The 14600-nt window shown below is 57.8% G+C and overlaps 1 protein-coding gene across 2 annotated transcripts in view; it reads left to right on the plus strand.

Annotated features, from left to right (window-relative positions):
• Positions 1-625: 625 nt before the first annotated feature.
• Positions 626-14600, plus strand: part of LOC134152856 (zinc finger protein 883-like) — a 54813-nt gene continuing 40838 nt past the window's right edge. Inside the window, exons 1-4 of one of the 2 annotated variants that reach the window (XR_009961085.1) lie at positions 626-976; positions 1540-2334; positions 2838-5068; positions 5150-5199. Coding sequence is in view for 1 of the 2 variants with exons in the window: in XM_062598550.1 (XP_062454534.1) it covers positions 943-976; positions 1540-2334; positions 2838-3610 (1602 nt within the window). In the remaining variant the exon portion in view is untranslated. Of the gene's footprint in view, positions 977-1539; positions 2335-2837; positions 5069-5149; positions 5200-14600 lie in introns of those variants that run through there. The other variant, XM_062598550.1, reaches the window with a different exon arrangement.

Genomic DNA, 14600 nt, shown 5'->3' on the forward strand with positions numbered 1-14600 from the left:
AATGCGCTCGGTGGAGGGGGGGAATCACCTTCCTCTCCCTAGGAAGATGCTCTTTACACCAGCTCCCCCCACTCTGACATTATTCCACAGCTCTCTCCCACTGTGGGATTTTTTTCTCTCTCTCTTTCTCTCTTTTTTTGGTTATTATTATTTTATTATTCTATCATACTGAAGGAATTCGCTCTCCGATCCCTGCCCTATCTTCCCGTAGCAGTTACTAAATGCAAAAATCTCCCCGAGCTCTTCCTGGCTGCCGCGGGGTTTGCAGACGCCGGTACCAAACCGGGGCAGATTGGGGGGGGGGGGGGTCGCCTTTCCCTCCACCCGTTTTTCAGCCGGCAGCGGGAGCTCGGAGCCCCTGCAGATGCTTCCCGGCCTCGCTTCTCCCTTTGCAGCTGCTGCATGTGTTAATGCATGGGGTGAGGGGGGAGCAAAAGGAGGGAGGCGGCGACGGCCTCGGTGCCCCCGGCATCCCGCCGCCGGGCTCGGGGGCTGTTGCAGCCCGGCTGCGTGTGCAGAGACACAGGAAGGGGCTGGGACAGCGGCGAGCTGCTGCGCCTGGGCCGGCTGGGGGGGTGGTAGGAGTGGTGGGGGGGAACGGGCCCCCGGGGCGAGCGAGGCGGCAGCGAGACCGAGCCAAGCCCTGGAGGGGCCGGCTGGCGAGGACCGGTGCTGGTCCGGTGCTGGTCGCGGTGCTGGTCCCGGTGCCGGTCGCGGTGCTGGGGTTATTCCAGCCGGGCGGGGGTTGGGGCCCCTTGGCAGAGCCTAAAAAAAATCCATTTTCCCCCCCCCCCCCCTTCTCGGTGCTGTCGGGGGCATCGCTCGAGCCGCCTCCTTGCCCCGAAGCGAGCGGGGGCTGTTGCTCCCGAGGGGTCTTCGGTGCTTCGCTGGGGGCAGCGAGCGGCGCCGGATGCCCGGGAAGAGCCGCCTTCGAGGACAGGGATGCAGGAGAAACGCGAGGCGATGCCGGCGCCCGGTAAGGATCCGTCTCCCACCCGGTTTCCTTCCTCCCCCCTTCTGCCCCCCGGGAGCTCGGCGGAGTTTTGCGGTTCGGGCTGCAGCTTCCCGGCTCCGACATGGGGCAGAGCCCCCCAGCACGCTCGCCCGTGCCCCCCAGCTCCGAGTCGGGGTTGCCCAGTCCTGCTCCGGCCACCTTAGCGGGGCGACGCAGGCACGTGCGCGGATGGGGCTCGTCCTTTCCCTCCTGGAGCGAGGGGGTGGGTGGGAAGAGGGTCCCGTCTCCCGTCCGCTCTGCCGCTGGGACAGACCCTCCCGGGCAGCAGGGACCTCGCGGGGAGCCCCGGACACGGGACGGAGCTGGGCTCCCTGCAGGAGAGGCGGGACCCGGTTTGGCCCCGAGCAGAGCTCCTTGGGGGTGCGATGAGAAGCCGTGAAAAGGGGTGTGGGGGTAGATGGGGAAGGGGGTGCAGGGAACGGGCTGTGTCCATCTCCCACCGCTGGCACTGGCTGTTACAAGCTCCAGCGCGCCGCTTCGCGGACCAGGCACGACTCCAGCCAGGGTCTTCTCCGTCCTGGCAGGTGAGGAGAGGACACGCAAGAAGGAAAGGGGAAATACTCAGAGAAAGGACCAGAAGCAGATGGACCCAGACAGGCAGGTGTTGCGGGGAGATGCAGACGATGATGGGTCAATGCAGGACGATGCCTGCAAGAATCCGAGATGGGGAGAACCCGCTTGCCAAGGAGAAGGTCCGGACGGTCTTAGCGAAACGGAGGCTCAGCCCCAGGTTTGCTCCCAGAAGAAAGTGTACAGCTGCGCCGAATGCGGGCGGACCTTCAACTGGAGGAACAACCTGACCCGGCACCAGCGACTGCACACGGGCGAGCGGCCCTACAAGTGCCCCGATTGCGGGAAGGGCTTCAACGACAGCTCCAACCTCCTCTCCCACCAGAGGATCCACCGGGGAGAGAAGCCCTACAAGTGCCTGGAGTGCGGGGAGAGCTTCAGCCAGAGCGCCTACCTCATCTCCCACCAAGGCACCCACACCGACGAGCGACCCTACCCGTGTCCCGACTGCGGGAAGCGCTTTGCCCGGCGGCCCAACCTCATCATGCACCAGCGGATCCACACTGGCGAGCGACCCTACGCGTGCCGGGACTGCGGGAAGAGCTTCCGTAAGAGCTCCGACCTCGTGAGGCACGAGAGGGTCCACACGGGCGAGAGGCCCTATAAATGCCCCGTCTGCGGGAAGGGTTTCAGCGTGAGCTCCCGATGTATCGTGCATCAGAGAGTCCACGGAGGGCAGGAGGCCGAGCAGCCGAGACCTGCGGCCCGGGATGTCCTGCAGGGCAGCTCTGAGACCACGGCCTTGCTGGGTAACCTCAACTTACTCCAAATTACTATTTCCTACCCAAAGTTTCTCCCTTCCCTGGAAATACGACGCCATGCAACTGTGAAGGCCTCATCCTTCTGAACAGCAGGGTATAAACACCCCCAGCCAGATTATATATCGCTTTCCTGTATCCCAGTCCAGAGCTGTGGGAATAGGGGAAACTGAGTCACATGCAGCAAATCTGGGGGTTGTTTTTCTAATATTCATGTACCTCTGAGGAATTTGGTGCAGGACCTGCAGCCTGAGGTAAACGGCTGCCATTCCCAGTCATGACTTCCCACCCCTCCAGGAAAACACCTACGATTAGTTCACTCCCTCGGTCACTCTAGTGGGATGTTGCAGCAGAAGTAGTTGGTTCCTTCTGAGGTAAAGCATTGAGCCTCTAAATTCCCCATTCTCCTGATAGACGTCTGGTTTTCTCTCCCCTTCTTTCTCCTTCCTCCCTGTGATGCTCCCTTCTGCTTTATCTGCGTTCTCTATCAACAGGTGATGGTGACCACCAGGAGGAGAATTACCACCAAGGAGAACCAAACGGACCAGGCTTGAGGAGGGAAAAAGCAAACGTTTGCCAGGATCCTGAGCAGGATGAAGTCCTAAAAAAGCGACCAAGGAAGGAGACTTGCCCTGGGCAGGGGGAATTGCATCCCCGTGATGATAGCTTAAAGGATCACAAGGAGACCACGGTCCAGGTGGGGATCTGTAGTAAAGAGAGAGTGTACGAATGTGCTGAGTGCAGGAAAACCTTCCACTGGAGGAACAGCATGATCCGACACCAGCGGCTGCACACCGGGGAGAGGCCCTACAAGTGTCCTGAGTGTGGAAAGAGCTTCAACGACAGCTCCAACCTCATCTCCCACCAGAGGATCCACCGGTCGGAGAGGCCCTATAAGTGCTTTGACTGTGGGAAAAGTTTCAACCAAAGCACAGCGCTCATAAGACACCGGAGACTGCACACGGGCGAGAAGCCGTATCTCTGCTCAGACTGCGGGAAAAACTTCACTCGGAGACCAAACCTTGTTATTCATCGGCGAATCCACACCGGAGAGAGACCCTATAACTGCCAGGACTGTGGAAAAAGCTTCCGTAACAGCTCAGACCTTGTGAGACACCAGCGGATCCACACTGGGGAGAGACCTTATAAATGTCCCGACTGCGGGAAGGGCTTCACCGTGAGCTCGAAATGCATCGCCCACCAGAGAACCCACACGGGAGAGACTCCCTACAAGTGCTCCGTGTGTGGGAAGAGCTACAAGGCCAAGGTATCTCTGATGTCCCACCAGAAGCTGCACACAGGGTAGAAGGCATGGAGTGGCACAGCATTGCCATGCAAGAACGGGATTAGCCCATCCCGACCCAGCGAAGATCTACGGATCCAGCCCCAAACCAGTGGCATCTCACAAAGAAAGGATAACGGCTCTTCCTCGGAGCGTGTGGGTGGGAAGACGCTTTGGATTGCAGCGATGGGGCCGGTGGGAACTAGATGAGGAACATGCTCTGGGTATGTGAGTCATGTTCCTCTGGGGTGTGGGTGGAAAAGCAGTGCAGTCACTGTGGGTCCTGGACACCAGTTCACTACAGAATGAGAAACACCCATGAACGGTGTTCGTGCGGTCGCTGGAGCTCCTGCTGTCCCTCAGACAGGGACAGAGGGATGTGATGAAGCAGCAGGTCTCACGTGAAGAAACAGGAAGGAGACAACACCCCCCCCCCCACACGTACACATTTTGGGATCCCAGGATCTAGGGATGAAGTCTAGCATTTCACCCTGGATGTGCCAACAGCGCGGCACGCCGAGCTCCCGGGCCAGTCGTTTCCCAACACCGCCGAGGACAGCCCTGCACCAGCAGCTTTCCCACCTCCCTCTGGCCCCCTTCACCTCCGGCTGCCTCTCAGCGAGGACAACGTAACACCAGGAGCGGTTCCACCAGCTCCATCAGCGACGCTGTGGTTGCCTCGTGGCTCCGATCGCTGGGCTGTAGTGGGTTGAAATCGAGACCGGCTCTTACCTGGGCATCTTGGTCCGACAGTGGTGGTGGTCTGAGATCCATCTCACAAGTGGGTTTCGGATGGAAGCATCAGAGGAGCTACAACGCTTGCTGCATTTTAACCCTGGCTGCATATTTATCTGCCCTCACAGATGGAAGGACAAATTTAGCTACCATGGCTGTATTTTGTTAATTAAGGCTGTCTCCGCCTGTTGGCAGACAGATTTCCTGGACTGCAGAGTGGGGTTTCAGGCATGAGGGACTGGGTTTTTCAGAGGCAAGAGTTGGATTTTTCTATCACAACCACTTTTTCAGTATTTTAGATAATAATTTGATGTAGATAAAACCGCCCTGCTCTAATTCCAGTGTCTCCTGCACCGACATCTCCACACGTTAAAGGGAGACGATTTACTTTCCAGAGGTTCAAGGCAGCATCACTGCAAACCCAGGTCTTGGGAGACTGCTAAGATGAGGCAATGCCCAGGGCGTGAATATCTCTGCTAATAACTGGGTGCAAACAGCTTCAAATTCAACCTAAGCAGTGAACGCCCTAAGAAGAGACTCTCAAACCCCAGTTTGCCCGGGCTGATTTTCCTCCAAGCCTCCTGCAGCCACGAGTCCTTGCTCTGCTGCAGGCTTCTTCCCCTCTGCCAGAAGGACTCGGCACTTCTCTCGTGTGCTGAATATTCATGGTGATGTATTTCAGGCTGGATTTAGTCAGAACCAGGCAAAGTGGGTGGAAAAGCCCTCTCTCAAGCTATTTTTGGCCTATGTGTATAAAATCCCCTCTGATCAGTATCTTTCCTTTCCCAGGGACGAAGCACCACCGCAAAGGCTGAGCAGAAAGCCTGCTCTGCTCTTCCCCTCAAAGGATTTGCTACATGCTGCCGTTGCTTTTGAGCCTCCTTTTCTTGTGCAGTTGCTCACCTGAAGCCTCCCCCGAATCTGCTGCCTGTCAGGCTGCTCTCAGGCTGATTCGGATTTAACACCTTCCCTCCTTTGAGAGGTGCAGTTGAAACACGTCTTCAAACCTATAGAATAAAACTGGTTCAGACCCATGAAGTCCCCACTTGGATTTTTCTCTTGCATCGGGACGTTGCCCTGGGGCACCCGGGTTGGGTAGGACTGGGGAGAGCCACCACCGTGCACCCTGGAGCAGGGAGGACCCTGGGGCACCTGGGTTGGGTAGGACTAGGGAGAGCCACCACCGTGCACCCTGGAGCAGGGAGGACCCTGGGGCACCCGGGTTGGGTAGGACTGGGGAGAGCCACCACCACTGTGGAGCGGGGAGGGCCTGGCCTCGGCACGCACCCTGGGTGAAGAGAGCAACGCTGGGAAGAAGGGGCCTCTCGGGCCTCTGGTTCAACCTCCCCCTTGGAGGTATTGTGTACTGCTCTTCGGGGATTTGCATTTTTACTGAGCAAAGTCCTCAGCAAGCCCTTCCCCCTTCGTGGTCCTGCCTTCAGTCTGTGGAGTGATTAATCCGTGGGATTTGGAGTCAGAGCGAGAGAGGAAATTTCCACGATGCCTTCTCAGGAGTCACCTGCTCTGCTGAGTCCCAAGACCTCAGGAGGACGAGCCAGGTACCCATCTGCAAATCCTTCTAATCTACAGTCTCTGTGGGGTTTGAGTTGTGGCAGGAGTGAGACCTTCTCTGAGGCATGCCTTGGTGTGGGCTTTGGAGGGTCTTTGGAGCGGGGACTCGAGCTCTTTAAGGGGATGGCTATGGAGAGGGGGGTCTGCAGAGGGAATAAACTACCCAGAACCTCCAGGAAGCATCTCTGGTGTCCAACCCCTCTCTGCTCTTTACTTAGCTTGAGGTGAGACCTAGCTACCGCCAGGCACCACATCCTGGTGCTGCCACCCTGATGCTCAGTATAAACCTTTTCTAGAGGGGAGCAAACTGCAAAAGGTTGTCAGAGTTTATCATGAATCCATGATGCAGGGGAAGTCTAGCGTTTGAGGGCCACTGCTTCTTCTGTTATTGTCCTTACTTTGCTGACAATAAGTCACAGAAAGTTTGGGCATTAGATTAAATGCAGAAACCCTGGCAAGTTTTTGGCACAGGGAGAACACGCACATGTGGCCTCTCCATGTGCACAGAGCAGTGGGGATGGAGCAGCAGCAGATCAGATGAAACCTCCTTCGCGCTGCTTTGAGCACAGCCCTGAAACCAACGGTGTTGTGAGAGCAAGCGAAAGCTGTTGAGCAATTGAGAAAAAGCGTCCCTACCAGCATGCAGGATTTCAACAGTTCGTTAAAACATCCATCTGTCATCTCCAGAGAAGCGTCAAAAGGCATCCCACAGCCTCCCACCTGCGAGCAGCTGGCAACTCGTGTGCTAGAGTCGAGATGTCGTCAGCAGATGTTGCAGCAAGGACCAATTCAGTGGTGGTGGTGGTGGTGATGGGGAAGATCCAGGGCCAGGAAAGAAAGAGGGCCTGGAGATAAGCTGAAAGATGAGACAGCCACCCGGCCATGCACCCTTCCCTGGTCTCCTAAACATTTCTCCTCCTGCTCCAGTTTTTGGCTGCTGGATGTTCAGCTGATGGGAACAAGGTAGAATAGAGCCAAATTCAGCTCAGCTCTTGAAAGGATCTGTGGGAGAGTTTCGGGGATTTTTTGCCTAGATTTAGCCATGCCCCATGAATCCCGCATGCTCAGTCCAGGGCCAAGTCATTTGCCACGAAGTCATGGTGGGAAATGCACCCAGGAAATGGCAAGAATTGGCCAAGCCGGACCGGAATACGTAGTTAAAGCCTGCTGCCCAGACAGCGTGCTGCATCAGGATGCCATCGCTGATGGTGTTAAAAGCACGGAGGACAGCAGAAGCAAGTCAGAACAGTATCCAGTGACAAGTCTGGTGTGACTGGGATGTCCAGTTTTAAAACTGAAGATGCACGGGTCATGCAGCTGTCACCAGCATGGGTGCAGCAGTGTAACCAGCTTCCAGTCGGTGCCCGTTAACTGCCCGTGCTCGATTTCCCCAGCCAGGATCCCAGACTCTGTGGTCGCAGAGAGCTGGTAGGCGGTCAGCACACACGGGCTCTGCTAAACCTTGCACCCAGCTGTACCATATTGGGCAAACAGCTACCCCAAGCCATTTTCTAAGCCTAGCTAAAAGATGGTAAGACCCGCCACTCAGCTTGAGCTCATGCTGAAGCTTTTACTTGCCACTTGTCTGCAGGCTCCAGCTGGGGCTGGCTGTGTTCAGAGCTTGGGGCCACGTCCAACAAAGCTGGGGAAGGGGCTGAGGGCCCAAGGCTGAGCTTAAATAGAGCAGGGTGGGGATGGAGGTCCCAGGGGAGGCTACCCAGGGTCACGAAGGCAAGACTGGGTGGCCGATCTGGAGCTCTTGAGGTTCAGCAGCCACCGGTGAGGGACATATTTGGGGTGTCACAGCAGGCAGAAGTGGGGATTTGATGTGTCCAATCCCATAAAGAGCTAATGACTGCACACCCAGTGGCATAATTTCATGCTAACATTTAAATATATGACATATTGGTGCCCCTATTGCAGTACCGAACTGGAATGGAGGTTTGAGAAGACTTTGGAAAGAGCCAGGGAGCTTGGGTTGGCGAGCCACTGGGGTAGTTCTGTTTTGTTTTATTCCAACCAGAACTTTACACTCAGATAATGGAAAAACTAAGGTATTTTAATGTGAATTTTTGGTAATGTGCAAAAGGAACAGAACTGGAAGGTAGAGTCGCATTTGATATGTTCAAAAGTGCTTGGAAATCTCATTGCCATCTCTGAGTCAAAACAAAAAGAAGGAGAGAAATCTGATTTTGATGCATCTGCCTTTGGTGGTTAAACAGTTGAAGTTGTATGTCTGAGATGGAAGAAACAGTTCAAGGAAAGAAGTCAGGAATGTATCCAGTAACTTGGCAAGAAATTGAAAATGGGTGATTCAGCCAGAAAAAAAAAAGAGAAGTGTGACCACAAGCTGAGTAAAGGTAAAATTTACTCCAAGGAGAGCTGAGGATGGACCCCAGAAGGCCCAGATGTTTTGCTCTCACTGGCATGGTGTCTTGAGCTCGACAGCTGCTCAGAGACACACTCCCCCACTGTAGGACTCCAAGCCTTCCCCGAGCCTGTGCCTTGGCTCCATAGATACATCCAATATTCCTGGCATCCACACACTGCCGTTCCCCCGGCCTTATCTACACGGGCATGAAGAGCTTCAGGAAGGAGAGACAACCTGCATGGTGTGATGCCCTAGCAACGGCTGTACACCTGCTCATCACCAGCTCCCACCGCTTGAGAAGCTCTGTCACACAGCACTGAGTCCATCTACCTCCAGGTCCTAAACTCACTGCTGCAAAAACCAAGCATCCACCCAACAACCTTTGAGGGCTCTCTCTGAACCCAGCACATTCCTCCTTTCCCGAAAGGGCACAGACCCACCAGCCCACCTTGAGAGCACCGCGTCACGTGTGCAGCTTCAGGTGGGATGTCAGGGAGACCTTGGCCGTGTAGCATTTCCCGCACACAGCGCACCTCTACGGGGCTCCCCCCCCCCGTGTGGGTCCTTTGGTGTTCGATCAGCTTTGAGCTACGCGCGAAACCGTTCCCACAGTCAGGGCATTTACAGGGTCTCCAGAGCCCAGAGGTTCTTCAAGGTGGGTCACTGCTGTCACCTTTGCAGCCTGGCCACTCAAGCAGGTCCCAGTAGGTCAGAGACAAGGGAGCTGAGTGGTGTTTCAAAGGGGTCAGGATGGTGCTGCCAATGGTCCTGGTCCCCAGGGGACAGGCAGAGGGGAAGAGGCTGCCAGCGCTGAGTGTGAACCTCCTTTTGCCTTGGCCTCTGTGTGTTCCCTTCTCTTCAGACAACATCTTGTGCTGCTCTGAACCCTCCTCTTGCTGCACCACGAGGGACATCACAAGTATCACAAACATCTCCATGCACGGCTCCGTAGAAGAAACCTTTCACTCTGAAACCAGAGGTCCCTTGTCCTAGAGTCTCTGCCAACCACCATCATCCCAGACTGTCCTCTCCACTGGTAGCATCCCCAAGCAACGTCCAAAACCTCCATACTCTATCCTGTATGCAGCTTCAGGTGGGACGTCAGGGAGACCTTGGCCTTGTAGCGTTTCCCACACACAGAGCACTTGTAGGGGGCTTCTCCTGTGTGGGTTCGTTGGTGCTCATTCATTTTCGACCTGCAAGTGAAGCCCTTCCCACAGTCAGGGCATTTATAGGGTCTTTCTCCCGTGTGGATTCGCTGATGGTAAATAAGGTCCGTATTCCTCCGGAATCTCCTCCCGCAGTCCGGGCAGCCGTATGGCCTCTCTCCCGTGTGGATGCTCTGATGATCAACAAGGTTTTGCCTCCTGGCAAAGTGTTTCCCACAGTCAGAGCAGAAATATGGCTTTTCCCCTGTGTGGCTTCTTTGGTGGGACAGCAGCGTTGTGCTCTGGCCAAAACTTTTCCCACAGTCCAGACACTTGTAGGGTTTCTCTCCCCGGTGATTCTTCTGGTGCGAGATGAAATTTGAATGATCACTGAAGGTCTTCCAGCACTCAGAGCACTCGTAGGGCCTCTCCCCAGTGTGGGTCCTCTTGTGCCTGTGCAGGCTGTACCTCCAGTTGAAGGTCTTCCCACACTCTGTGCACTCATACACCTTCTCTTTTGCACAGACTCGTGCCTGTCCGCTGGTTTCGTTGCCAGCATCCGGACTGCCTCCTTGCAGGGTGAATCCATTCTGTAACATCCCTTTCTGGCTTCCCTGTTGCCTTTCTTGCCTGTGCTGGTTCTTCGGCTCGTGACCCTGTAGAACATCCTCTCTGATCATTCCTGGTAATGTCCCATGCTCTTCCTCTTCTCCAGAAATCTCTTGCTTTGGGATCCTGGTTTCATCCTCACTTGCCATGACATCACCTGCAGAAGAGGGAGGAGAGAGATGAAATCCATCCCCAAGCACCATCCCTGCCGTTCGGCACCCCACGCCCAGGGGACTTACAGGGCATCTCTGCTGGGTGCGTTCGCTGGTGCTTGAGGAGGTCTGGCCTCCGAGCGTAGCGCTTCCCGCACACCAGGCAGCAGTAGGCCTTCTCCCCCGTGTGCACTCTCCAGTGCCGGATCAGGCCAGAGCTCTGGCTGAAGCTCTCCCCACAGTCGAGGCACTTATAGGGTTTCTCACTCTTGCAGTTACTCTGGTGCAAGAGGAGACTTGAGCTTTCGCTGAAGGCTTTCCCGCAGCCTGGACACTTGTGGGGCTTCTCGGTGGCGTGGGTTTTCTGGTGCCTGGTCAGGTAAGTTTTACAGCTGAAGCTCTTCTTGCAGTCAGCACACTCATACATTTTCTTCGTGCGGTTCCCTGCTCGCACTGTGATTTTCTCGGTGTCTCCAACACCCACTCCCCGGAGCGGGGGTGTTCCCTGGCTGCCCCACAGCAGGTTCCTCTGCTGCTTCTCCATGATGCCCCGGCTCTCCCTGGCTTTTCCCAGCTCAGCACTCCCCAGCGCTAACCCAGGAGGTTCCCCTTGTCCCCGTCCTGCCTCCTGCGCATCCCCATCCTGCTTGCCACATGCTGTCCTGTCTCCAAGTGGGAGGGAGAGAATCCAGGCAGGAGTGACTCCTTGTGCTGTGGGAAGAGGAGACATCATGGCAAGGGAAGGGAACGGGGCACAAAGCCAAATGCCTACCAGGGAGGAGGAACCCAGTACTGTCCTTCCATCCTGACCCCACACACTGGGGAAGAAGACTCTGCCCCCTAACCTGGGAGACTGCTGCAGGGTCTGAAGGGGTCGACATCCCTGACGTGGCCCCCACACTATGACCCCCAAAGAGTGGGGAGCGAGGAGCCGAGCCCCACGTCAGCACGATGCCCCCCACCCCAGCTTCTCCTCTCTCTGGGAAGAGGGCTCCTTACCCAGCAGCGCTGTAGCCTCATAGTTCTCCTGCATGGTGCCTCCAGACAGCTTGCTGACCTGCGTCCTCCTGCCTTCTGGTGAAGCCCTTGAGGTCACCTGCAGGAAAATCACTGCCTCTGAAACAAGAGCCGCCTTCGGCTCGACACCCCGGTCAACACCTCCGCTGCGGACAGCGTACGAGGAGATGAGGGGACACGGGCTGGAGCACACCATGGTTCCAAGGCTCTTGAAGAACAGCCGGGAAGCCAGTGTCCCTGGTGGGTTAACGCACGTTCTGACCCCAGCACACACACCGAGTTACACCGCGTCGTTAGAACCCGTTAGATAATGGAGAAAGATTTGGGAGCTGACACAGTGCTCTGAAATCTCCACGAGAGGATGCGCCGGCTCCGCACTTATCTCTCGGGGAGTTTTTCGATGATGTCCTGCACAGTGCAGCAGCACTGAGCCCAGCTCAGGCCAAACCAGCCACGGCATGCATCTCCGTTGCAGCCCCGCGCCGAACATCGCGCCCACGCCCCAGCCTCGGATCACCCCACGAGCGCGCGCCGGCCTGAGGAAGAGGGTGCTGCTCCAGGACCAGCCAAGCCGGGCACCCACCTCCCATCCCCGGGGACCCCAGCGAGGCCCGTGCAGCTCACCCCCCGGAGCGGGAGGAGCTGCAGGGGGGCCCGAGCTCAGCCGGACCTCGGCTCCGGGGTTACATCAACCCTGTGCTCCGCGATGCGTGCCCGGAGCCTCCTCCTGCCCCCACCCCGGCCCCGGGGCTCCCCGTTACCTGCAGGCTCTGGCAGGACTGGACAGGGTGGGGGGCAGAGCCTGGATTTCCCAGCCCCTTCCTGTGTCTCTGCACACTGAGCCGGGCTGCAACAGCGTCCGGTCCGGGCAAGGCAGCCGAGTGCTGGCACGGGGTCCCAGCCCTTTGGCCCTGGCCCTGAGCAGGGTTGCACCCGCTCAGCCCCAGAGCTCTGGGGCTGGAGGGAAGATGAGAAGAAGAAAAAAAAAAAAAAAAGAGAGAGAGAGAACATGAGGTTTAACCCTTCAGCCCCAGCAGCACTGTCTTATTCTGGTGCCAAGAGCAAAATCCTCCCCGCCAGGCTTTTAAAAGCGTCCACGAGGCTGGGGCAGCTCCTGAATTCTGTTCTGCAGCCAGCCCGGCTGGCGCTGGCGTGTCCTGGGGCATGGGGGTCCCCCGCCAGCCCCCGATGGCATTCGGCAGCGGTACCAGCCACGGGCCGGGCTGGGTCGGGGGAAAAGCCGCGGGGATTTTTGAGCGTTGGGCTGCGCAGGGGCAGGTGCAGCGAGCGGGTGGGCTCCTGCGGTGGCTTTGCCACGGCTTCACCCCACCTCCCAATCCCTGCTCGGAGGAGAAGCAACCCTGCGGAGCAAAGTCTGGGCAAGTCGAGCGTGGGAGATCACAGGAAGCAGCAGCACAGTATACGGACTTTGTCTGCTTGAAGAGCATGAAAATAAGCGCAGCTGCTCCAGGAAACCTCTCCGGCTGCCTCTCTGCTCGCAGCTTCCCCATCATTTCCCGGGTACCCGCTGGGTGGGGCCTGGGTGTCACGAATCCGCCCGGCCCTTTCCCTTTGCACCGAGGCTTGGCCCATTTATTTGTTTTGGAGGTTACCGGTTGGACACTGGCCAACGAAGTGTCGGAGCAGCAAGGACATCACACAGCAGCGAAAGAAGAGTTTATTGGGACGCTTGGAGAGCTCCACGGCCGCAAGCAGCGCGGCGAAGGGCGCGAATCCCCGTCAGCCGCCGGTTTCCCAGTTGGCCGCCTGCTCGGTCCCTGCGCCAAGATGGGGATCTCCAAGGACGGAGATCCCACCTCGCTGGAGCCTTGTCCCAGGGCTGCGCTGCCCTTGGGGGTCTCAAGTCCCACAGCCTGCTCTGGGAGTCCTTACTTGGTTCTTCAGAGGCTTTTTGTGGCTGACCCTGAGTCTTGCATTGTGCCATTGAGCCTGACTTCTGGAGAACGTTCCCCTCGGATCTGTCTGAACATATCTCCCATCCTTCTGCTGCCTCCACACCCTTTTCCTTCTCATCCGCCATCCTGCCAGCTGTAGGGGCAGAGAGAGACACCAAGCCTGGGTCAGGACCTGGCATGGAAAGAGCCACTGACCCTAGGAATGGAGAACAGTGGGATAAACATTACAGAGGACAGAAATGAGAAGCCAAGTGCCACAAGGAAGAACTGTTTCCTCCTCCCTGGGTAAGTCTGGGGAACAAGAGGTGGGGCGTCCCCTTAGGAAGGTGAAGTCGGGAAGATGTGACTGTGCTGAGAAGGTCCCCAGAGGAAGGAAGACTCAGGGCAAGTCAAAATTTGCCAAAGTTTTGTGCAAGTTTAATGCTCTGACTCCCGAATTTACCCTGCTTAGCAGCCCCGCGGGGTGCCGCAGAGGCAGGACTTGGTGGCAGCGCCTGCTCATGGGTAGTGCCAGCAGCAACAGCAGCTCCTGGGGCACTGTTGTGCCTCAAGGAGCACAACCCCACAGCATAAGGCCACAGAGGAGAGATTTATCGAGGGTCACCAGACAGAAGAATGCCGGTGGCTCTGTGGACCTCTGAGCTGAGGAAGCATGATCGTTTCCCTCGCCTCCGGTCCTACCTCCCTGCCCAGTGAGCTTCTCCCCTCCCCTCCACATCCAGAGTGCTTGGCTGTACCCCTCGCTCCATCAGGCAGAGCTGGAGAAGAAAGAGCACGCGTTGATGGGGCCCCACGTTCACCCACGTCCATGCATACAGCAGGACAGGACTGGCCAGCAAGCACCCGCGTGTCCCAAGGCAGCAGCACGCGTCAGCGTCTGTCCGGACGTGGCGCGACCGATGCACGGCAGCCACCCGCCACCCGCCTGCCACCACCCTGCTCCGGTCCTGCTTCTCACCTGAGCCACCCCCAGGCACGCCTGAGCCCCTCAGAGCTCAGCCCCACGGCACACCCTGGGGCAGGGGGGCTCTGCAGACCTCCGTCCCGGGAGCAGGGCATCGGGGCCAGCACCGGGACCGCGATCGGGTGCTCCCCGCTCTGGGGGGCTCTGGGGCCAGGACTGGGCTCTCCCTGCTCTGGGGGGCTCCGGGGGGCTCCGGGGTGCTCCAGGATGCTTGTTCGCTCCCCACACACCGGCTTCGCCCAGCCCCGTGTCCCCGCCTGACCCAGGAAGCTCAACGCTCGCATCCTCAGCTCCCTCCTCTCCCTCGGCAGCATCCAGAGGCCCCTGGTGACAGGAATCCCCGAGCCGGGCCCAGGTCCCCCCCCTCCCCGGCCCTGCACAGCCCCTACCAGCCTCGAGCACTTGCCTGACCTGGGGGGCGGCTCTGTCCGAGGCTGCGAGCCGGGTCCCTTGCAAATCCTCCCCAGCGCGCGCTGCCCCCCCCGACCGGC

This window comes from Rhea pennata, chromosome 34, assembly GCF_028389875.1.
Source record: "Rhea pennata isolate bPtePen1 chromosome 34, bPtePen1.pri, whole genome shotgun sequence".
Taxonomy (NCBI): domain Eukaryota; kingdom Metazoa; phylum Chordata; class Aves; order Rheiformes; family Rheidae; genus Rhea; species Rhea pennata.